The following is a 26,472-nucleotide window of genomic DNA, read 5'->3' on the forward strand; positions in this document are numbered from 1 at the left end:
TATTCTTGGGAAGCCCAATGCCACACAACTTCCCAAGGGACTCCATGGTGCTACAGACTCTGAAATATACACTTGTGATGATTTAAGCATGTTCAGTTGCGGTCTCACATCATCACCTGATATCCGTGGAGCACCTCTAATATAACATACTTAATACGTAACTAATTCATAGGACTGGCTGTAGGGTAGGAACCTTAGGCTATGGATGCTGGTATAGGTATGTCATACATTTGGATAAGAAAGTTGTGGAGGTTACTAGGATTATGGAATGCCACTGTGACTTGTGTTGCGAAGATATCGAAAGCATTGTCTCATTTCAGAGCTCCCCTTGAAAAATATTAACACTGACAAAATAATCTAACCAGACATTCCAAACATTCAAGGCCTGGCTGATGCAGGGTGGTGGAGTGCTTCTCATCTCAACAGATTTCTTTGTAAACAAGGTCAGTGGGATAACTGTGTGAGAAGAAAGTCTGGCAAAGATTATTTTCCTCTATCTGCTTAACTTTCTGTCCCCCCTCCCCCCTTATCTTGCAACACATCTTTTCTTCTCACTGACTCTCTCCCCCCCCCCCCTTTCCTATCTCCGAAATTAAGTTAGGGTAATGCTTACTAATACATTATCTTTGTGCTCCTACTCTCTCTAATGACTTTTCCTGATCTTTGTCTCCCTTTCTCCTTGTAACAGGTGGGCCCTTCTCAACAAAAAGTCTAAGAAGCCTCTACATATTCTACTATATCCTTATTTCTCCCTTTAGGAGGAGAACATTGTTCAGCTAAGAAATTTGCAAGTTCAATGACAATGTCCATGAAGAAACTGCAGTGTGCATCCATTCTTGCAGTTACAGATTATTTGGATAATAGCATGCCAAAGTAAGCAGTCAACTTGTCCTTAGTTGGTGCAATTCACGAGCGTTTTACCTGTGTTTAAAATTAATATTTTACAGTCTGAAAGATATGTTGGTATTTTCAAGAATCCTTTCCTTGAGATTGGTATGTTTCACTGGTACCCGAACATATTTTCCTAACTCGTTTTCTCTTTGCTCATATTACAACCATAGCTACTGTAACCTGATACCTCACATTAATATTACACAGAGTTACACTAAAGTCTTAATACGTCCATCAAATCTTACAATGGCAGCTTCATAATAAATGAATAAATGCTGAAGTCACTTTATCCTCCCCCCACCTCCCCACATAAATTGCACTCAATAACCTATTTTTGTATGTTATTATGATTAGCTAGCATGTTTCATGACAGTTTCACAGAGCTTGCTCTGTATTTTCAACTGCAGTTATTCAGGAGACACATCAAAACAACATAATCATGTAAAACATTGATAATTCATATGCACAACTGCTACAGCATCTGCAAGAATGAATATCTCAGACAAAGATTCAAAGCTTGGATATTGGTAAGGGGGTGATACAAAGTAGAGATATCTGCTTCACTTTTTGCGTATATAATTTATACTAAATTGCAGTATTTCAATTAGGAAAAACTGCAATAAATCAAAACCAAAACCCTTAACATAGAATATAAGCATATTTCAATTCAATTCAATTATTTCATATTTTCTTTCTTAGTTTCATACATGTAATCAATAAAAACAACATCACATCATAATTTGAAAAATCTGACAAAGTTTTTGTACATATTCACAGAATGATTGAAAAGGAAATGTTAAAAGGATGCTAAAATATACTGTTTCTTACTCTCAGCAATGGAAAGAGTTAAATTCACCATTCCTGTACTGTTGGGTGTTTTATTTGGTAAAAGATTTCATGTCTCACAGTGAATGTGAAGCATCGCATACCTGTATTGTTGACTGTTTTTATTCCTAACTAAAATCCAAGGTTTCAGTAGGTATGGAGATTTAATAAAGCTCAGCAAAGCTGGAAGTGGAATATATCCCAACCCCATTCCAATTCCATCACTAAATGAAAAACCACCTTTGTATATGAAACCTATTATTTCTCTACTGCAAGATTTCCTGACAGTCTTTGCATTGGGCATCCAGAGTTCACGCATTTTCGTGGCATGTTCTTCCACTATGGACTTTGTGGCTGTAGTTTTTTCATCTTTCATTGTGTCACTCACATTTTCACAATGATCCACATCAGCACTATTGCTATCTATCAGTTTCCTTTTCTCAGCATGTCTTTGCTTCCTAAGATATTTCAGTTTCTTCTTATGGTCATGTTGCAGTTTTTTTCTTTCCTGCTTTTTTTCGTCTTCATGGAGGGGTTCTATGGGTCCTGGAAATGATTCACAAGATGATAATCTTTTCAAGTCCTCATCAGTTGGAACACAAATGATGGAAAAATCAGTTGGAACTCCTTTATCTTTCAACACAACACATACTGGTACTAGGCATTTCTTGTCATCATCTGAATCAAAAAGGGTTCCCGTGTCAAAAGAAGGCTTTTTCTTTCTGCTGTTTATATGAAGTTCACATTCCAATTCATCTAGTTTCTTTCTGTCCCTTAATACATAAAATGACATTTGGTTTAAGTAATTTTTATCATGTTCATCAAAATTCTCATCACTCCACTCATTTATGAGTAAATTCCATGGACATTTAAAGGGACTTACAATACCAAGTGTAGCAAAATTTGGTCGTTTGTCAGGTGGCAACCTGGAGAAGAAAAATAAATTATCACCCTTTCATGTGTATTCAACTAGAAAAGATATTTATAAGGCAGCAACTAAAATTAAAACTGTAAATGTATTTCATCAGTGGACAACATTCAACTTAATATTACACTTAGCCATAAAGGGAAGTTTGCTATAGTGTTATCTATCTTGTCGTACAGACATCACTAAACTTAACAATATTAAACTTCAAAGGAGATAAATAACCAATGTTCAGATAGCACCTCAATTTGATAATGGTGTCATGAGGGATAAACAGTGTGAAGTGGACCATATAACGTCCAAAGCTGAGAAGGTCGGGGGTGCTTGGCAGTGGAGAGGGTGCAAACCAGGTAAGTTAGTAACTTGTTAGTTGCTGCTGGAAACTGTTAAGTGGCTAGGGAAAGAAGACCGAAAGAGAAATAGGATTAATGAAGTACGTTACAGAAATTATGAATGAACATTGTAAACACAAACAGTTTAATGTACTGAAGAAATTGTATGTCAACGATGTTATTAGGAACCAAGCAAATGTTTGGATAGGATAATGAGGTTGAAGGAATTGACTGTGCCCCTTTTAAAGAACCATGTTGGCTTTCACCTTAACTGACATGTGGAAAACACATTAAAAGAAATAAATAAATTAAACAAATCGAAATGTGGGGCTGGGTAACAAAAAGTGCACACACGAGTTTCTAGAAAACTGGACCAAAATAGGTTTACAGAGCTTTTTTCATTCCAAAGTATCTCAAATTCAACGTAAAGTTCCAAATTGTTTTCACATTTTAAGAGACCAGGGGAGAAAATAGTTGTAATAGTTGAAAAACCATATCAGAACTTGTTTATTTATGTAGAGCATTGCAGAGTCTTAGATATCAACTGCACACACTTTGTTTTTTAAATACTTTTTTAAATAGTGTTCAAAAATAATTATATTTGAACAAAGATTGCATGCAAACAAATCACTACAAGAAGATAAAGATTTTCAAATATATAAAATATTTGGAAATTCAGTATTGGGTTTTCCACAGTTTGATAAAATATTTCAGTCTTATATTTGTTTCTATAGATGTGTTTAATTTCCTTAGACTACAATTCCATCCATCATTTAGCCACTGTGGATTACAACCTGTGTATATCCAAGGGTCATTCCATAAGGCATGAAAACCATGGTATTTCATGTGAATGATTGGCATCACCATATTCACAGTGAATATTCAAAACCCTGCAGCAAACACTACCGAAATCAACTGACAGATTGTGACTGCATGCAAGGATGGATCATTCAATGTGAATTTGATGTGCTGCAAGATGGATGGTGTCCCCCACCCACCTTACTCACCAGAACTCAGTCTCAGTGACTTTGAATTCATTCCACAACTGAGGAAACCATTGCAGGAGAGGCACTTTGCAAACAGGGCAAAAGTCCTTACGGCATTTTGGCAACAGGAGGCACACATTGATGGCCATGCCAATGGCATTCAACGGCTTCTCATCATTGGCAATGCTGTGAGTACGCAATGGGGGACATTCCGAAGCAAATTAGTTGATTTTGATTCTTTTTCTTCCATTTGTACTCATGCACAATAAATTTACACACAGTTCCAATCCCTGTTCTTCATTTCAACCTTTACCACGACCTCCTGTACTGGAACTCTATTTTATATTGGCATTCAGATACACACCACCATACAAGTTCCATGCACATAATGGAATGTTGTCACATTATCACAAGATATACCATAGTTGCAATGACTTATGGAATAACCCTCATAAGAGCAACTTCTAATTGGAGTTTTACTGAAAAGTAGGTCATGAATGGTGGAAACAATCAAATAAACAAATGAAACTTCGATTTTACAAAAATACAAACCACAATATTTCTTACGCTATAGCAAAATATTGTTTATTAATAGGTGTTGCCCCCCGCCCCCCTCCTCCCCCCCATGAACCATGGACCTTGCCGTTGGTGGGGAGGCTTGCGTGCCTCAGCGATACAGATAGCCGTACCGTAGGTGCAACCACAACGGAGGGGTATCTGTTGAGAGGCCAGACAAACATGTGGTTCCTGAAGAGGGGCAGCAGCCTTTTCAGTAGTTGCAGGGGCAACAGTCTGGATGATTGCCTGATCTGGCCTTGTAACACTAACCAAAATGGCCTTGCTGTTCTGGTACTGCGAACGGCTGAAAGTAAGGGGAAACTACAGCCGTAATTTTTCCCGAGGGCATGCAGCTTTATTGTATGGTTAAATGATGATGGCATCCTCTTGGGTAAAATATTCCGGAGGTAAAATAGTCCCCCATTCGGATCTCCGGGCCGGGACTACTCAGGAGGACGTCGTTATCAGGAGAAAGAAAACTGGCGTTCTACGGATCGGAGTGTGGAATGTCAGATCCCTTAATCGGGCAGGTAGATTAGAAAATTTAAAAAGGGAAATGGATAGGTTAAAGTTAGATATAGTGGGAATTAGTGAAGTTCGGTGGCAGGAAGAACAAGACTTTTGGTCAGGGGAATACAGGGTTATAAATACAAAATCAAATAGGGGTAATGCAGGAGTAGGTTTAATAATGAATAAAAAAATAGGAGTGCGGGTAAGCTACTACAAACAGCATAGTGAACACATTATTGTGGCCAAGATAGACACGAAGCCCACGCCTACCACAGTACTACAAGATTATATGCCAACTAGCTCTGTAGATAATGACGAAATTGAAGAAATGTATGATGAAATAAAAGAAATTATTCAGATAGTGAAGGGAGACGAAAATTTAATAGTCGTGGGTGACTGTAATTCAATAGTAGGAAACGGGAGAGAAGGAAACGTAGTAGGTGAATATGGATTGGGGGGAAGAAATGAAAGAGGAAGCCGCCTGGTAGAATATTGCACAGAGCACAACTTAACCATAGCTACCACTTGGTTCAAGAATCATAAAAGAAGGTTGTATACATGGAAGAAGCCTGGAGATACTGACAGGTTTCAGATAGATTATATAATGGTAAGACAGAGATTTAGGAACCAGGTTTTAAATTGTAAGACATTTCCAGGGGCAGATGTGGACTCTGACCACAATCTGTTGGTTATGAACTGTAGATTAAAACTGAAGAAACTGCAAAAAGGTGGGAATTTAAGGAGATGGGACCTGGATAAACTGACTAAACCAGAGGTTGTACAGAGTTTCGAGGAGAGCATAAGGGTAGAATTGACAGGAATGGGGGAAAGAAATACAGTAGAAGAAGAATGGGTAGCTTGGAGGGATGAAGTAATGAAAGCAGCAGAGGATAAAGTAGGTAAAAAGACGAGGACTGCTAGAAATCCTTGGATAACAGAAGAAATAATGAACTTAATTGATGAAAGGAGAAAATATAAAAATGCAGTAAATGAAGCAGGCAAAAAGGAATACAAACGTCTCAAAAATGAGATCGACAGGAAGTGCAAAATGGCTAAGCAGGAATGGCTAGAGGACAAATGTAAGGATGTAGAGGCTTGTCTCACCAAGGGTAAGATAGATACTGCCTACAGGAAAATTAAAGAGACCTTTGGAGAAAAGAGAACCACTTGTATGAATATCAAGAGCTCAAATTGAAACCCAGTTCTAAACAAAGAAGGGAAAGCAGAAAGGTGGAAGGAGTATATACAGGGTCTATACAAGGGCGATGTACTTGAGGACAATATTATGGAAATGGAAGAGGATGTAGATGAAGATGAAGATGAATTGGGAGATATGATACTGCGTGAAGAGTTTAACAGCGCACTGAAAGACCTGAGTCGAAACAAGGCTCCGGGAGTAGACAACATTCCATTAGAACTACTAATAGCCTTGGGAGGGCCAGTCCTGACAAAACTCTACCATCTAGTGAGCAAGATATACGAGACAGGCGAAATACCCTCAGACTTCAAGAAGAATATAATAATTCCAATCCCAAAGAAAGCAGGTGTTGACAGATGTGAAAATTACCGAACTATCAGTTTAATAAGTCACAGCTGCAAAATACTAACGCAAATTCTTTACAGACAAATGGAAAAACTAGTAGCAGCCGACCTCGGGGAAGATCAGTTTGTCAAAACTAGACATGATTGTCTCAATGGGAATTCCGCGATCGTTCATTAAATAAAATATGGCGTTTCAGTCTTCGATCGCTATTCTTTATTTTCAATTACCGGTTTCGGGCTAGCTGCCCATCTTCAGATCTGTTAGACAAAGTTAAAAATGTAATTAATAAGAGAGATACAGTTAGTGATAAAAATATCTTAGTTTACAAAAAGAACTTTTGGAACGTATTAAATGCCAACGTACCATATGTTGTAGTTACAGAGTAACTTGTCCGTACAGAACACATGGTTCACTGTCATAAGTAAAGTAAATTTCAATCTGTTAAAACAGTTTTTAAGAGTAACTTGATTGGTAACAGTAAAAAGTGCCCTCTACCTATAACAATTGTGCATCTGTTATTATTTCGCTGTATATATTAATGGCGAATATTCTTTTTAATAAAACAATTTTTAAGGTAATAACATATGAATAATCTTTTTTGAGTGGACCATGAAACGAAAAATTTACATTAATTTAACATTTCTTTATAAAGAAACACAAAATATAATTAAAATGTAGATATTCTTCCGAAAATGTGCGTTTCCTCTTCTTTGTTTTTGACTGGTGGTGGAGTGGGTTTCCCTACGTCAGAACGTATACAACGCCACGCCGAGTCTTCTTGCGCCACGCCCAATTGACCTCACTGCCAGTACACTGAGGGCTGTTCCACTGTAGCTGTTTCTTACTGGGTGTGCTGTTGCATTCAAGAGCAAGCCTAAACAGGTCTTTAAAAGTCTTATAATAATTCCTGTGCATAAAATATCTTTGCTCATTAAGTAGAAGGCCTGGGGTTATTCTTTGATGTGCGTATATTTCAATCTCTTCGAGCACGTTGAGATAGAGACTTTTTGGAGCTTTATGTAGTACCTCCATTTGTTCATTTATATTACTCACTTCATGTCTTCTCTCTTTTACATGTGTTCCAAATGTTGTTCGATTGCTATGACTGCATGTTTCCTGTATCGAATTTCAAAATTCCGCCCTGTTTGTCCTATATAATAACTGTGACATTCAGCACATTTAATCTTATATACTCCGGAATTATTGTACCTCAGTTGTCATTTACGAAAAGGAATATATAGAGAAGACAACGTGGTTTATTCAGGAAAATGGAATTAAAGAAGTCAAAAAAGATTTAACAAAGAAGTTTCAGACAGATTTAAAGGCAAGGATAGAAGCAATACAATTTTTATTCACTCCAAATGAAAAAGCTAGATTAGTAAAGATGAATCCAAGAACACCAGAAGCAAGAGCGCAAATAAAATTGTACAAGGAGAACAAACCAATGCGCGTTATTTGCAATGGGAAGGAAGCCATTAATGAACTCTTGAATAGGACTTTGTACCGTAAGTTAAAATCTGCGTATAAATACGAGGAAGTTTACAACATAAAAAAAATAGTGTGTGTTTCGCTAACGAAGTGAAGGACATTGCAATCCCAGAGGATGCAGTCCTAGCCTCATTGGATGTCGTGAACCTCTACACTAACATACCAATACCGGAAACCTTACAAATTATAAGGAAAAACCTGATAAAAAATAAGTCAATGAGCATGGGTGAAATCGTCGAACTTGTAGATATGCTAGAGTCCACATTGAGTTTTAATAGTTTTATCTCTAACGATAAAGTTTTTATTCGAGATGAAGGTTTAGCTATGGGAAACAGTCATTCTAGCTGAAATTTTTATGAATGACTTTGAGAACAAAGTTTTTAGCTCTTTTCCAGAAATTAAGGAGAAGTTAATTTATTACAGACGGTATGTTGATGACACTATTTTATTATTCAAAGGGGAAAAAGAAGACGTAGAGGAAATGACTAAAGTTTTAAACGAGCAGCATCCAAAAATTCAATTCACACTAGAAATGGAAAACAATGGGGCAATTAACTATTTAGATTTGACCGTCAGAAAGGAGGGAGGCAGGCACGTTTTCGGCATCTATAGAAAAGACACTTGCTCCGACAACATCATAGTAGCGACGTCGCACCACCCGGCACAGCATAAAAGAGCGTACTTTCATGCAATGTGCAACAGAGCCCTCAGATTGCCATTACAGGAAGATGAGTTGCAGAAAGAACTAGGTACTACTAAGCAAGTAGCAGCAGCTAACGGATACAGGACACAAGATATTACACATATGTTTAACAAGATCAAAAACAAATCCGCAAGCATCAGTAGCGAATCTAGGAAAATTAAAGTTAAGAAGAAGTTTGTCACCCTGACATACAAAGGGCGTGTGTTGGAAAGAATTGCTAAATGCTTTCCAAAAAACATAGCAGTGGCATTTCAGAACGAAGGGCAAATGGCACATAGATTAAGACATAAACCAGCAACGACAAAACAAATGAAATACAATAATTCCGGAGTATATAAGATTAAATGTGCTGAATGTGACAGTTATTATATAGGACAAACTGGGCGGAATTCTGAAATTCAATACAGGGAACATTGCAGTCATAGCAATTGAACAGCATTTGGAACACATGTAAAAGAGAGTAGACATGAAGTGAGTAATATAAATGAACAAATGGAGGTACTACATAAAGCTCCAAAAAGTCTCTATCTCAATGTGCTCGAAGAGATTGAAATATATGCACATCAAAGAATAACCCCAGGCCTACTACTTAATGAGCAAAGTGATTTTATACACAGGAATTATAATGAGATTTTTAAAGACCTGTTTTAGGCTTACTCTTGAATGCAACAGCACACCCAGTAAGAAACAGCTACAGCGAAACAGCCCTCAGTGTACTGGCGGCAAGGTCAATTGGGCGCGGCGCAAGAGGACTCAGCGTGGCGTTGTATACGTTCTGACGTAGGGAAATCCACTCCACCACCAATTAAAAACAAAGAAGAGGAAACGCACATTTTCGGAAGAATATCTACATTTTAATTATATTTTATGTTTCTTTATAAAGAAATGTTAAATTAATGTAAATTTTTCGTTTCATGGTCAACTCAAAAAAGATTATTCATATGTTATTACCTTAAAAATTGTTTTATTAAAAAGAATATTCGCCATTAATATATACAGCGAAATAATAACAGATGCACAATTGTTATAGGTAGAGGGCACTTTTTACTGTTACCAATCAGGTTACTCTTCAAAACTGCGATATAATGTTTTAACAGATTGAAATTTACTTTACTTATGACAGTGAACCATGTGTTCTGTACGGACAAGTTACTCTGTAACTACAACATATGGTACGTTGGCATTTAATACGTTGCATAATTTCTTTTTGTAAACTAAGATATTTTTATCACTAACTGTATCTCTCTTATTAATTACATTTTTAACTTCGTCTAACAGATCTGAAGATGGGCAGCTAGCCCGAAAACGGTAATTGAAAATAAAGAATAGCGATCGAAGACTGAAATGCCATATTTTATTTAAGATCAGTTTGGATTCTGTAGAAATATTGGAACACGTGAGGCAATACTGACCCTACGACTTATCTTAGAAAATAGATTAAGGAAAGGCAAACATATGTTTCTAGCATTTGTAAACTTAGAGAAAGCTTTTGACAGTGTTGACTGGAACACTATTTCAAATTCTGAAGGTGGCAGGGGTAAAATACAGGGGGCGAAAGGCTATTTACAATTTGTACAGAAACCAGATGGCAGTTATAAGAGTCGAGGGACACAAAAGGAAAGCAGTGGTTGGGAAGGGAGTGAGACAGGGTTGTAGCCTCTCCCCAATGTTATTCAATCTGTATATTGATCAAGCAGTGAAGGAAACAAAAGAAAAATTTGGAGTAGGTATTAAAATCCATGGAGAAGAAATAAAAACTTTGAGGTTTGCCAATGACATTGTAATTCTGTCAGAGACAGCAAAGGACTTGGAAGAGCAGTTGAACGGAATGGCCAGTGTCTTGAAAAGAGGATATAAGAAGAATATCAACAAAAGCAAAACGAGGATAATGGAATGTAGTCGAATTAAGTCGGGTGATGCTGAGGGAATTAGATTAGGAAATGAGACACTGAAAGTAGTAAACGAGTTTTGCTATTTGGGGAGCAAAATAACTGATGATGGTCGAAGTAGGGGGATACAAAATGTAGATTGGCAATGGCTAGGAAAGCGTTTCTGAAGAAGAGAAATTTGTTAACATTGAGTATAGATTTAAGTGTCAGGAAGTCGTTTCTGAAAGTATTTGTATGGAGTGTAGCCATGTATGGAAGTGAAACATGGACGATAAATAGTTTGGACAAGAAGAGAATAGAAGCTTTCGAAATGTGGTGCTACAGAAGAATGCTGAAGATTAGATGGGTAGATCACATAACTAATGAGGAGGTATTGAACAGAAGTGGGGAGAAGAGAAATTTGTGGCACAACTTGACTAGAAGAAGGGATCGGTTGGTAGGAAATGTTCTGAGGCATCAAGGGATCACCAATTTAGTATTGGAGGGCAGCGTGGAGGGTAAAAATCGTAGAGGGAGACCAAGAGATGAATAACTAAGCAGATTCAGAAGGATGTAGGATGCAGTAGTTACTGGGAGATGAAGAGGCTTGAGTAGCATGGAGAGCTGCATCAAACCTGTCTCAGGACTGAAGACCACAACAACAACAACAACAACAACAACAACAAGAGGTGTTGATAAGAAAGCTATCTGACCTAACAAATCATCTTTTATGTGCCCATATTTTGTACAAGAATGTAAAAATGTGATACTTTATACTGGTTTGTATTAGGTACGTCCTATATCGTCACTGTAATAAAATGGGTGCCAAATAAGTAGATCTTGTGAGTTTAACAATATGACGTGTGTGCAAGTTGCGTTTGCGCTTGTGTGTATGTGTGTGTGTGTGTGTGTGTGTGTGTGTGTGTGTGCGCGCCAGCGCGCACGTGTCTATTGCTGACAAAGGCCTGAAAGCTCTAATTGTGTGAATCTTTTTGTTGTGCCTATCACGACTCAGCATCTCCGCTATATGGTGAGTAGCAACTTTCCTTCACAATACTGTTGCATTCCATCCTGGATTTTCCATTGTTTGATCTTGTGTGTTTGGTGTTCATAGAACTTAAAGGTTCATTTCTTTAATGGAAAAAAGGCCTGGGGTGAGGTAATGGTGTTGAGAACATCAAAGTTAACAACAAGCTAAACAATAAAGTGTGATATAAAATTTTGTTAGTTTAATACTAAAATAACATCTTGCTTATTTGTTCAAAAGCTGTTCTTTACATGAAAAGTAAGAGTAGCACTAAGTCTCCAGTTCCATGATTGTAACAACTTTGCTATTTGCTTTTCTGTACTGTGTAAAGGACAGGGATCTGTCAGTGCATTATGTCCAAGTTATTTCTAAATAACAGTAAGATCTGAGACGTGAAGAATGTCTCAATCCTTTAGGGCAAAACAATAAAGAATTTACAGGTTCTGAATTGAATATTTTGAGATCAGGAACTAATGGTCAGAAACGGCTAGATAGTCTTCTTAACGCAAAGAACTAACTTAAGCTCAAAGCACCTGTTCAAACTTACGACTACCAGTCTTGATTCAGGCACTACAGTATACTCTACGGACATAACTGAACTCTGGGTTCAAAGTCACTTAACTCTACTGCTTGAATATGTTGTTTATGTAACTACTGCCCTATCAGAACCACTAACCCTGTGTTCTTTGAAAAGTGTATTCCATAGGTGCTTATTGATAAATCACCTCATACAATCCTACATTTAAAATTCTACTAAACGAACAACTATGTATCAAGAGTCTTGGCCTCCTGTTCCTATAAGCACTTATAAATTTCTTCCATTTTGGCTGATGCGTAATCCAAAAACACTCCATCTTCGACAACCAATCACACACTGATAAACTTTAGCATGGACAAATTACAGATATTTGTGTGTGGTTCTTAAAGATAGCATCATGAAAACTGATATGATAAGTAATTGTTCATTACAAAACAGTTTATGAATAACTGCCTCACACACACACAGCTCATTCAGGACCTTGTACCACCTTTAATGCTCATTTCCCTATCTCAAAATACTCAGATTAAGATCCTGTCCAGTTTGTAGAATGTTTACCCATAAGGATTTCACCACTATGTGGTAGTACTAGCAAATGATTATACAAGTCTGTTCTACTGTTTTCCTGGTTTCATGTCATAAAATTGCATGTACAACAGACATGAAGTGTAGCACTGGCAGCCCAGTAACTAAAGCATACCAATCAGTGGTGTTCCAGGAGAAAGAACATAATACTACCCAACTGAATTATAAAAATCTGTAAAGAATGGGAAATGAGGCCATACAATGGTTAACTAGAGAAGGCACATATGATCCGAAAAACAGAAGAGAGCACAGCAGAACTAGAGAGATATTAAATTCAAATAACAGACGAGAAGTTAGAAATGGCTTCAAATAAGGGAACTGGAAGTGTAATGAATACTTAGGCCCTGCTGCACACCTTGTTTCCTGTACACCATTACAGGCTCCATCTCCAAATATTTTTATGAACTCCTCTCACCGTCTCAATCCCACACTTATTTTCTTTCTTGTCTTTTGTGCCATTAATTTTTCTGTCACTTGCAGCTAAACAAGTTGCCGAGGGTACTTTGTATTATTATCGATCATTATCTTCCCTATTCAATACACAAGAGAACAGTGACTGGCCATATGCTTCCACATGTATCATAATCTCTCATCGCCACATGGCTCCCTTCCGTCCTACACCTCATGTCATCTGTCCTTCCTTCCTTCCTTCTCTTACGTTTTACATTTGTCTTATATCTGTTATTGTTTGTCCACATCTTTCCCTACATTTTCCTTCTTGCCTTTTTTAAGCAGACACGCAACCTTGACCAGCATGGTCGCATGGAACTTTTGCAGCACCCTGTAGCATTGGCCGTGACCACTTTGACTGTTCACCCATTACCTTCTGTTGAGTCCATGCAGCATTCCAATCCTGTGCTCCTGCTGCCTCACCCTCTCGCATTCTTATCATGAGCTTACTCTCTCTCCCAAACATCAGCCACCCCTCCCCACACTCCCACACCCCCTTTCTCCCATCACTCACTCTGCCAAGATACAACCCCTCACCCCATTCAAGCTGAAATCTTGCCTGCACAATACAGTCATACTGATACAGCTGTGTATGGGAGATGGAGGGGGGGGGGGGGGGCTCCTAGCTCTAAAAAGGGGTCTCTGAAAGTTAGTAAAGTTCTGTCTTCTTTATGTGCATTTCAGTCACTCAACATCCGTACTATTCAGTGAATTGTTACCTTCACTACTTAAATTATTCTACTGCCTTGTCTTATCAAAGTGTACAAAAGATATATTTTAATTTTTTTCATATTTTCTCCAGAATACTGTCTACATTTAACAATAGTATTTCTTGTGATATGATCAGTCCCCTCCTACCAGTTCTCAATTGTGTTTGTAGAGCACCTCATATTTATTCCCAGTGCATTTTGGATATAGTGAACCAAGCAGTAACAATGTTAATAGAACATCTCACAATTCACTCTTTCTTGAAGCCAACTTTCAGATAATCTCAAACCTTGGAGCAGTAATAAGGAGTAAGTTGCATGGGAGAGATTCATAATATCTCCATCACTGATGTATATATTTTTTTTAGAATACTCTTTAAAACTCTTCAGACTTCAAATTCTTTTTCCTACAGCTGATTTTTCCATGTTCATTCAACTTTCAGATGTTTTCTAACATCACACTGCAATATTTAAATGATTTGACAGAATCCAGATACTGACTTTTAATTCTGTCATTAACAGATATAGTACTTGTATCTTCTTTATATACAAATTACTTTGCATTTATCTGTACTTAATGTGAGTTTTAATTCACCACACAAATTTATTTAAAGTCAGTTATAAAGCAGACTGACATTTTTCTTTAACTTTTTCAGTAACCAGTCCAAGATGATTGTTATGTTCTTACACAACTTCCACACAGTGAGAGTATTATTGGTTCTGTCACATTTCCTCAGTATATGCTTGACATAATGAGCATCCACCAGGTGCTAATTGACAAAAACATTTTTTAGAGGTTGCTCATTGTCTTTGGGACCACAGCAGGTCATTACATCCCTGAACTGTCTGATATTACTGAAAATGGTCTGCACTTCAGCATTTTTTTTCTACCATCACTGCAATAGACTGAAGCTCAGAAAAATATTAATATTGCTGCGAGCTGTGGCACATGCGTGCTGTCGGTTGCCAATTCAAACCCTACAAGTAATTATTTGTTATTTAGTATTTATAATTCCTGGAATGCTTTCAGAATTTCTTATTTTTGTAATGTTTGCTATTCTGGAATAGTCAAGTTTTTTATAAATATCAGAAGTCTCCGTCCAGGAGGCAGTTCCGTTCTCGCATTGATAATAAAGGTGCTAATAGCTGTACTTCACTGATGGCACTGCTTTCAGGTTCAGACTTGAGTGTGGTTTTTACATGACATTGATCAGTGGAGATGCCAGGTACTTTAAAAGACCTAAATAACTGTGGCTCCACATACAGCAACAGGTCCACTGCACACCAGGCATTCATCAGTGTTTTCGAGAGACTCTGATGGAACCTGACAAATTGGCTTAAAGGGCTTAACTGATTAACCAAACACAACAGATGGGATGACATATTGTGTGTGGCAAATGTGTACTTTCACTCAGAAAGCATAGCAAAGCAGTGGTTCAAGGACAGCAAAGATAAGCTTAATTGTAGGAACAAATTCCAAGCTGAACTGAAGATAACATTCAGTGAGAATCAGCAGCAAGTTTGCTTGGTGCATGAACATTTAAGAACAGGGCCTACTGTTATGAGGAAGTTACACAGTCCTACATAAACGATGTTTCGGCCCTATGCCACACTGTGAATTCCACTGGAATACGACAGAAGCCAACAAAATCTCAAAATCTAATGAAAGGGGCCACAAAAGACATATCAAGCTCTTCTGATAAAGGACATCATAACAACAGAAGAATTCAAGTGATGCCAGTGCATTGAGGAAATGCAACAGAAAATCCCGAATGAGCCAGCGAGAATGGACCTAGCCTTCTCTGACTTATGTTGCAGCCATCAACTGGCAACCCAGCACATGACCAACCCAAGCACAACCAACTCTTCTATCAAGTAGAACACCCTGCAAATGAACAGACCTTTGAAGGACAGGGGACAGCATGCTGGTATTTGTCCTCTGTGGGCGCCCTGGATAAGTTACATGTTACTGTAGAGAAAAAAAAAGGCAAGTTTTCAATGGCTACTATACTGCCAGATGTCAAACATCACTACAGTTCTATTCAAGCCAGTCAATTACAGATGATTACACCCAAACTCCAGGACAAAGTCCATTGCCATACACTGAATAAGTCACTCCTCAATATGCCACAGCTGTTCCCAATTACTGTACAGAGGAAACAGCCACTTGTCTTGCAGTTGAATTCAAGAAAACTACATAAGGCGACCATCTATTAAGGGGAGGCGGTCATGGATAAAAATCCACCATGGACGATGATCACCAAGGTTCAGGGAATCTTGTCATCAGCAATTGCCATCCTGTGGGGACACAAGCTGACTCAGGGGCTTCCTTTTGTGTACTGTCAAACGCTTATCCTCATCAGCTAAAGAATATAATGTTGTGCAATAGAAAGCAACTGTGCTGAAATTTGCAACAGGGAAATACATCCAGCTGACAGTAAATGTATTGCAAGATGTCAATGTCAGAATGCACCCCTTTGAATTTGTAGTTTTACCAAAATGTAGTCATAATCTTATTCTCTGACTGGACTTCTTGGCTCTGAGCACTATGGGACTCAACTGCTGAGGTCATTAGTCTGACAGGACTTCTTGCGGGCATCACAAGCAGTCACAGACTGCTGAAGATCACAGCTATGGCGGATAAAGCTATTCCAACAAGCACACAGAACAGAGATTTCTCTCTGTGATTTTTTGCCATTGAAGAAAACGTTACCAAGATGCTCATTAAAACTGTGAAACTTTGTTGATTACAAAAAGTTACAGACTCACAAAATGAAATCTAAATAGCAGTGATTTATCATAAGCACTGTAGATGGTCAAGGAGAACCCCGAGCTGTCCATAAAGGTATGTGTGTAGGAACAGCCAAACCAGTCCTGGATGGGCAGTTCAGTAGCACTGACGAATTATTGTGCTCTGCTACCACTACAGAAAATACAGGAGTGGAAGCTACTACTGAACTGCCACTAAGATATGAACTGACCGATGATTTACGTGATTGAATGTTAGCCATTCTGCACGACTTTTCACTTGGTTTCAAATCTGGAGTGGAGGAAAGACAGACTTAATGGTCCATGTAAAACACTACATTAACCCGGGGACCATCCATTATTACCCAATGCTCATATTTGGTGTCACCAGCTGAATGATGCATAATTTGGGAGGAAGCGGAGAAGATGCTGCAAGATATCATTGAACCTAAGGATAGTCCTTGGTCCTCTCCTGTGTGCTCCTTATGAAGAGTAAAGATAGCACGTGGCCTTTCTATGTTGACTACTGATGACTGAACAAAATCCAGAAAAATGTCTAAACATTGCCTCAGACTAATGACATCAAAAGCTGCTCGAAAGGAGCAAAATTTTTCTCAACTATGCACATGCAAACAGGCTACTGGTAAATTGAGGTTGACAATGGTGACCAGGAAAATACTGCCTACATCACACCGGATGGTCTCTCTGAGTTCAAAGCCATTTGGACTGTGTAACACTCCAGTCATCTTCGAATGTATGCTGGACACCCCACTTTGACACAGGTGGATGATGTTTCTTTGTTATCTGGATGCAATGACTTTTTTTGTTTCTTTAAGAAATTTGAAGAACATCTAAGCTGCTGACAATCGTGCTGAAGTATTTCATATTGCAGGCTTTTGCCTAAATCTGAGAAGTGCCTCTTCGCCACCCAATAAATAAAAATGTCAGGGCACCCAAAGAATAGTGACTGAGTCCAACATGATCCACACAAAATAAGAAAGGGGGGGGGGGGTGCTACCTTTGATGCTGATTCTGCGGTGATGGGAATGCGGCGACACGACCAGAATGTAAGGATCTACCAGTGCTGCCCATACAGACAACCATTGGCAAGATCTAGAACCAGGGTGATGTAGTCGGCTCCAACGAGAAGTTCTGAAGCACAGGTTGCTGTTTCTCCAGAACAGGGAACAATGCTGCAAACTGTCATGCATGCAGTGTGGCATAGCTGTTAGCACCACTGGCTGGTGTCCTGGGGTCACCAGTTCAAACACAGCCATCAACAAATACTTGTTATTCAGTATTCATCATTTCTGAGAGGTTTCTCAAAATTTCTAATGTTTGTATGTTCTGGAATAGTCAACATCTGTATAAACAACAACACTCTCCTTCTGGGAGTTTGTCCTGTTCTGACCCTACATTGCTTTTTCTAATAAAGTGCTTGCAGTGCCAAGTATTGTACTTTACTGATGACCCTGCTTTCAAATTTGGACTTGAATGTGGTTACAAGACGAAAAAATTCGTTATAAATGCTTTAAATTTAAAGCCTAATAGGAAGTCGGTCAAGGTCTAGTTTACTGTTGCTTTTCATCAGTTCCAATTACTTTTTACCACTGGGGACATTCATTTAATTTACTTCCCTACGAGTTTGTAGACTGGTCAAATGGTATTGGCAGGTTATGATCTTTCTACATGAATATTTTTTTTAAATGTTAATTTTGTTCCAGTTGTTTTGTTTTTTATGTTGGCAGACACCAATGTGCAAGTAAGTTTTTGAAATGCTCTGTGATTTTACAGCAGATTTGAATGCCCTGAATGATCTTTTCTAGTGGAACCTCCTTTATTTCTTCTTATTAGCTGCACAAGAAATCAATATTTTTCAGTGAAGTTCTCTATAGTCTCTTTAGCACTGAATGCCATAATGCCAATTATTCATAATTTTTTGAAATGTCATTCATTGTACTACGGTATGTCGATGATTTTCACTTATGGACCGTCTGACAGCAACTGAATAAAACACAATTTTAGTGCCATACGCGTTTCGCCTTTATTTTCTGCAAGGCATCATCAGTGGCCTGTAATATGTACATATGTTAGCTATTTTATTTACATTTTTGTCAATGTGCCTATAGGTTATAAACAGTTCTGGTGGTTGGTATCTCCTATTAAGTAGTAATGTTTTGAACTGTACTTACAGGTTGCGTAGACAGTTTCTTACATATTACGCTCCTGTTGCATTTTTGGTCTTGTTCTTCTTCCTATGAACGCCAATTTGCTGTTTTTTCTGCATTCCACAGCACTATGCACTGAACGCTTGTTTTAATGCAATGTTTTGGTTTCTGTTGCCGACTGTCAAATGTTTTTGCCAAAGATCGAATATTACTGCCAAACTTATGAGTGTAACTATCGAAGTATCTGTGGTCTGTTCGTGTATGCATTTGTGTGTGCGCTTGTGTGTGTGTGTGTATGTGTGTGTGTGTGTGTATGTGTGTGTGTGTGTGTGTGTGTGTTTTTTGGTGTCATATTAATTTAATTTAATTTTATTGCATTTAATTATTTATTTTTGTTTATGTCCTGTGTATGTGTGTGTGTTTTGGTGTGATATATATATTATGTTTGGTAAGGGGTCTGTGTATGTGTGTGTGTGTATTTTGGTGTTATATACTTTTTTATGTTATCATTTCCATTTTTTTTTTTTTTTTTTTTTTTTTTTTTTTGGAAGGGGGGCTGTGTATGTGTGTGTGTGTGTGTGTGTGTATTTTGGTGTTATATACATTTTTTTATGTTATCATTTCCTTTATTAAGTGTAGTAAGGAGCCTGTGCTGATGTGTGTTTGTTCATTTATCACATTTTTGTTTTCTGCTATGGCTTTCTGGATGTGGAAGTTTTCTTGCATTTGTATAAGATGTTTGTCATGGTTGCTTATTCTCATTATTTTCATTTCTTGTTCCATGCTCTGAAAATTGCTGTTAAGTGCTTGGAACAGCAAGAAGAAAATGGCACTGTCCAAACTGTAGGCCTACTTTATAGGCAAACAAACTTCATTGTGGTTGTTCCTTGCAGAGTTCACCACCTTAGTGCCTGTATGATAAACAACATATTATGGATAACATGTTCCTTCTTACATTTATTACGGGCAAGTTAAATGTTCCTATTCAATCTTGTCGAAAGGACAGTAGTGGCTGTCTATGAAATGTAAATACTCCCAATGTTTTTCGACACAGTCTTCTTCTACACTGAATCTGTCTCCTACAATGATAGTTCCCATGTTCCTTTGATTTCATTTATCTACTGAGACTAGCTGTCAGTATTTTGTTTGCATTTTGTTTTCAACTGGATCATTATTTACTTTCCTTTTGGTCATCCAAATTCAAGTTTCCACATTCAAAATGTCTTGCTAAAGAAGATGTCAGTACAGACACTCAATTTATACAGAAACAGTACTTCAAGAATGGCAAAGTAACAAACTTTCCTGTAGGAACTACAAATGTTCCTTTACGAAATAAATGCACAGAAACTTACTGTTATACTGAATAGACGCCGTTTAATAAGATTTCTCAAGTTTACAAGAACCATACTGTTATGATGAAATTCAGGAAAGCTAGGCGATAAGCTGACTGCAGATGCAAATGCCAAATTGGTGATGTGGCACAGTGCTATAAAGGACAAATGAGGATGGAGCTACAAGAAACTTTGCAAGAACAGGATATACTCATGCTAAATCACAGGTTTCTATTTATGTACACAACAGAGCAGGCCCCCAAACTAATGCAGATGATAGAATGGTACACAAAGTAACAACCAATAACAATAATATGATATTGCTCTATATGAGTACAAAACCCTAGAAACTGCAAATCCTAATATCTGACCAGCTGAAGAAACTTGATAGTCGATCAAGCTCAATGTCAGAAATAAGTTTTAAATACAACAATATTGAACCTTAAAAGCAGATGTGATGACAGTACAAACCTCCCGTGTGTACTTGACAATGAGGATCGAAGCTTGTATCACTGTACCTGGACAGCCACCTAGCAGCCAAGTCGTATCCAAACTGAACAGATTTTAAAGAATTTTTAGGATTTTGAGGAATGTGATCTGACATGTCACGTTAATAACCCAGGTTATTGTTTATTAACAGGTGATGAAATAATTGTTGCTCTTATCGACTAACAAGACAACAAGGAGGTACCTAGCAACTAGGTCCATGCAAAGAAAGGACCATCCAGTGAGTAAGCTTTTCATTGCTCTGAAAATTGCTGTTAAGTGCTTGGAACAGCAAGAAGAAAATGGCACTGTCCAAACTGTAGGCCTACTTTATAGGCAAACAAACTTTTCAAACTACAGTATAGAGTCAGTTCTTCGAGTTATTTGTAAGGAATGTGATCTAAAATATATGTGTACAGTTTGTCTTTAATCCCATGTTTCTTTGCTTCATATTACTGTGAACACTGTTACAATATGTTTTCATAAACATCTGAAAACCCAATTACCCAAATACTCCCATCCCGAACTGCTTCAGATAATAGATCCTCTATGTAGTAGTATCAAGCAGTGAGTGCAGAGTATTGGCACACTGAGCATGCATGATACCAGTGGAATGAGAAAAAGATCATGACACAACAATGTGGTGGAGCTAGAGGACCAAGAATCAACCCAAAAGTCAACAACAGAGACACCTACATCAGAAGACATTTGTGGATGTCCCTGATGGGCTGGTAACAGATGTCACATTTTTCCTTCCAGGACTTTACTAGAGACCAGTCCCCTGACATGTTAGGTGGGGAATCAGCAGACAAATCGAATGTTGCTTATTGGGAATACGATTTGCTGGAACTTCCATGCTGGTGGGCTTCATCAGCTTTCTCATGAACTAGGGATACCCATGTATATGAGACAGTCCAATTAAATATTTCCTGTTCCAACATTCAAGTGGTGTTACATTAAGCTGTGTGCGCACTTAGCTATCGTTATTACAGCGAAAGTGTTACTGATATACACATTCTGAGTATTGCAATGGCTGTCTAAACATGTTGGATTCCATATAAACTATCAGACTGACAGACATAAGAAAGTATTTCATAAGTGGTTTTTGGTGGCAGAGTTAAGTTTAAGTCGGTGTAGCACATTTTATCCATGTCTTTCCTTATAAAAATCCAAATGCTTGTTCCACAAATTTACATTTATCTCAGCAAAAAAATGAATTTTTTTGAAGGCAGTAGATGTATGTTGTCAACAGACAAAAAAAGTGAACTGTCTGTAAGGAGGATGCAAAAAGAATCAAGCTGGAGGCTGTAAAATGAAAACAGATAAAGGGATCATAATGCTAATGCAGAAAGAAGAAGGCGAGGTCCATACAAGAGTGCTGAGGCACCAAATTCACCACAAAAGGGACATAGGCACACACCCGCATGACGACAAAATGAGCATGTGCATGTATTGACAGTCCAGCCCATTCAGTAGTGTGAAAACAGAGAAATTGAGGCTTCAAAAGAAGAGCAACAGAGTGGAGTGCATTTCCTTACAGCAGAAGGAGTGTGGGGAATGGGAATGTATCAAAGAATGGCATAAGTGTACTGAGAGCACTACATGTCTGTTGCAATGGTCAAAATGTGGCAAAAGTTAGTCAAGGAAGTATGATTGGAGGTCACTGGCTGATGATGCATCATCTGGAATGCCACAACACATTACTAATGTCCAGCAAGGTGGATGCCCTCGTTATTGAAGACTGACAAGATAAAGTGGCAGCCACAGCTGCAGAGGTCAGACTGAGTCTCAGAACTGCAAAGGACATGAGTGCTACTCTCACACTTGTGGCATTCTTTGATCAATTTCCATTCCCTGCACTCCAGTTGCAAAGAAATGGACTCCACCCTTTGCTCTTCTTTTGAAGCTTCCGCTTCTCTGTTTTCAGAGTGCAGTGGAAAGTCAACATGTGCACGTGCTTGCTCTGTCCTCATGTCTTCCGTAAGCAATAGCACTTCAATACTGCCAGGTGTTTTCATTTCACAGCCTCTGGCTCATTTCATTTTGAGTGCCCCTTATATATTTTTTATACTACAGATGCTGCAGAAAGTGCTATATCACGCAAGAGCTAGTTGATGACATCACCATTTTCTTACGCAAAAAACATTTGATTACCATAAACCAAATCAAACCAATAAACGTTCCAAGAGAACACCACGCATTCAAACAGGAACACCTTTAACTAACAAATCTCCAGGACATCACTTCTCAAAAAGATGAAGATGGTGATTCTGAATCATCCAATAACACAAGCTCCTGTTGTTGACAACACCGAGAAAGTTATTCAATGTAATGCTGTATGACCAATGTGTGCACAAATGTGAATGCTTTTTATTCAGGGAAGGTTTAGCTGAACTCCTACGTCTCACCAAACCTGTTCTGGACTTTTCTCCAAACAGAAAGCAATGATTGTCTCCAAGAATCTAACTCGAGACCTTTCGGTATCCAATGAACAACACTAAGCCCAGAGATGAGAATTTTTTAAAAAAATGTACTTAACTCCAGAGCTGGTGTCACTATAACTTATATGCTCCCACTTTATTGTAGCTTCTCAATTACAATAATGCATCACACAATGACCTATATGCTGACTGAATAACGGGACATTCTCTCTTATTGTTGCTGCTATATCATGGTCAAGGAATAACAGAGTTATGTTCTGGGATTGTGTGTAATCACAAAATATGTACATGAAAGCATTCATACAGCATGTTAACAACATCTTGCAAATGTCTTGATGATACTAACCGAAAATGAATGTCTTGCAAATGTTTTTCTACAGTGGTATCTTCTAATGCCCCGGACTTTGTATCAGGAGGCAGAAAAGCAGTCCCAAAATCTTTCAGGCCTTCAAAGCTGAGAGCAGTGGCCTCTCTCAGTCCACCTACACGTGCCCCTCTAAATACCAGTGCCTGCCAGAAAGGCATAGCCCAACCAGCAGGAAGAATTATATCCCAACCACATCCAAAACCTGCAAACATGATAATAATACATCTTAGTCAAAAGGCTTATTTAAAATCTGACAGTATTTAACACACAAGTAATGTGAAATTTGTAAACAAATTAGCTTTTGTAAGGGAAGTTTACTTAATGAACTAAAAATTTACTCCTATTTGTCCCAATGAAAACAGCAGCAACATGTTACTCTATTCTGAACATACCTCCCGACGCTGAAAAAATTTCCTAGGAAACACATATTGTCTCTCTCTCTCTCTCTCTCTCTCTCTCTCTCTCTCTCTCTCTCTCTCTCTCTCTCTCTAGATATTCTGTTTATAAAGATACTTTACTGCACTAAAGGTTTCTCAGGAGTTAAGTAACATGTCAATTGCATTGCCCAATTTCATAGCCCTTTGGATCTCATGAACAAATAGGTCAAGGTGCATCCTGAAGAATCTCACCAAGTGGGAGCAATGTAGACTTCTACATAAATCTTTAGTCTCAAAAATAAATTATTACAAATAAACACAAATTGCATTTCAAGTTCTACAACAAATCAACATCAGTAACATGGATCTGTAATTTTGAATGTTTGTGTAACCTTCCTCAAACACAGGAATTAGCTGCATGACCTATCATTCCCACTTACTAAGATTGTTTAGGACTCATCTTGTCCTATTGATGTTCGCAGACAAGTACTCAATATACACTGATGTCAAACAGAGCAACTGAGATACAACACTGCCCATCACAACATTACCTTATAACACAGCAAAGCAGGATACTTGAGATTTCACACCAATCTCTCTCTTCCCTGGTCGTGAGGCCAAAATGACAATGGATACAATCATATGAAACTCAGGGTGACTATGTGAAACTCCTCATCATTAGGACCAGAGAAGCAAGACAGCTGGCTCACATAAAAATCCTGGACTCCCAAGACAGGACTGAGAGCACTATAATGCCAATTACTGGCCAGTGAGATACAACCCAGGATACTTGGTATGGATTTTTACACCTGTGCAGAAAGTGAGACTATCGTAAAAGTTGCTAGAATGCTATTTTAGACTTTACTGTATCTTTCGTTGCTTGCGAGACATCACATACGAAGTCGACGATTACGACCACTCATCAAGAAGACAGAAGTGCAGAGAAATTCTCCATGCCCTCTATACGAAACCCTACTATAGTCCTCTAAGATGCAGATCGATGACAGGGTTTTTTCAGTCATTTGAGGAAACTTAAGGTCTGCTGGCAAACGCTGCTCACACACACATAACCACAGTCTCTGACTCCCGAGGCCAGACACTGAACCTGGTCTCGGCAGCCAGAGACTGTGGACGTGTGTGTGTGTGTGTGTGTGTGTGTGTGTGTGTGTGTGTGTGTGTGTGAGAGAGAGAGAGAGAGAGAGAGAGAGAGAGAGAGAGTGTTTGCGTGTGTGTGTGTGTGTGTGTTTGTGTGTGTGTGTGTGTTTTGTCTAACTTGGATGAAGGTCTTTTCAGCTGAAAGCTTACTTATCTGATATTCTTTATGTTGTACCTATCTGTGACTCAACATCTCTGGTATATGGCGAGTATCAATCAATCTTTTTCTTATTGATGTAAATCCTAGAAACATTTTCACACGTAATTTGAGCATAGCTTGAGGCCATTAATAGTATTTATTTCAACAAAACCGAACCACAGTAAAAATATATCGAATTTTGAAGTTTTAATGCAACATATTTTCTCTTTAGAAAAGCTGTTTACTCTTTGAAGTCTGAACTGCATCATATTTCAGAAAATTCTTTTACTGATAGTTATGTTCTACAAAACACAATTCAATGTAATGAATAAAAATTCTTACACAAAACGTGTTCAATCCACACTTCCATACTCCTAGTATGAAATGTGAAAATACAGTAACTGTGCATTACATTAGAAGTGCTGAAACGTTAAAAAATAAACAAATAAATAAAAATAAAAAAACTGCAAAGTTCTTCTACGTAGTTATTGTTTTGTAGTATATACAGACATTCAAAATTTTGTTAGTGTAAAGTCATTGTTACAATATGAAAAACGAAAGAAGTAATGGTAACAGCTCACCAAATAGTTGAGGTACTGAGACAAGACACGTAAAGAAGACTGAGAATGTTTCTTGCTTTCATACGAATCCTGCTTCACAGCAGACAGAACACCCATTTTGCATATACACCTGCAAGGCTACATTATCCCAGCTGAATATTTTGTACCAGCAACTTGACTAGGGCGAGGGGAGGACTGTGAAAGGGTAGCTGACAGCTGGGAGAGAGAAGCAGCAAGCACATAGGATAGAAGTGTGGCATCAGTGAACTTGCTCAGCTACAGACAGGGGAGTAAGGTGCAGTGCACAGTGACTTAGAGGAGTTGATTAGGAGGAGGTGATAGAACAGACAAAGAGGGAGACAGTGGAGAGGATGGTGTGAGTGCTGGGTAAGTAAAGTTAAGGACATGAGGCAAGGGTGGAGGAGAGTGTGTGTGGGGGGTGGGCTGGTTTTGGGGCTAGGAATGTAGATTGAGTATAAGAGGATTACGGAATTGAAGGATGTCATCTGAAGGATAATCATATATATAATTCAGAGAAGCTGGTGCTTATGGGAAGAATCCAATTAATGGTACAAGTTGTGAAGCAGGTGTTTTGTGCTCCAGCAACATGTTTTGTCAGTGCAATGGACAGATCTTCCCCATGGATCTTCCACAAGAGCATGACCCACATGGCAAGGGTTCGTGGGTACTATGCATCCACCCAGCACATTCTAGTCCAGTCTAGTCACAAGCATATCGTGTCCTACCAAGGGTGGGGACATCAG

At 38.3% G+C, this 26,472-nt stretch overlaps 1 protein-coding gene across 2 annotated transcripts in view; it reads right to left on the reverse strand.

The window, feature by feature from the left end:
• Positions 1-1,547: 1,547 nt before the first annotated feature.
• Positions 1,548-26,472, reverse strand: part of LOC124605734 (ribonucleases P/MRP protein subunit POP1) — an 87,126-nt gene continuing 62,201 nt past the window's right edge. The window contains exons 7-8 of one of the 2 annotated variants that reach the window (XM_047137614.1): positions 23,457-23,679; positions 1,548-2,642 (exon numbers count right to left, since the gene is read on the reverse strand). In XM_047137614.1, coding sequence (XP_046993570.1) covers positions 1,787-2,642; positions 23,457-23,679 — 1,079 coding nt within the window. In that variant the 3' untranslated portion in view covers positions 1,548-1,786. The remainder of the gene's footprint in view (positions 2,643-23,456; positions 23,680-26,472) is intronic. The other variant, XM_047137613.1, reaches the window with a different exon arrangement.

This window comes from Schistocerca americana, chromosome 3, assembly GCF_021461395.2.
Source record: "Schistocerca americana isolate TAMUIC-IGC-003095 chromosome 3, iqSchAmer2.1, whole genome shotgun sequence".
NCBI classification, from domain to species: domain Eukaryota; kingdom Metazoa; phylum Arthropoda; class Insecta; order Orthoptera; family Acrididae; genus Schistocerca; species Schistocerca americana.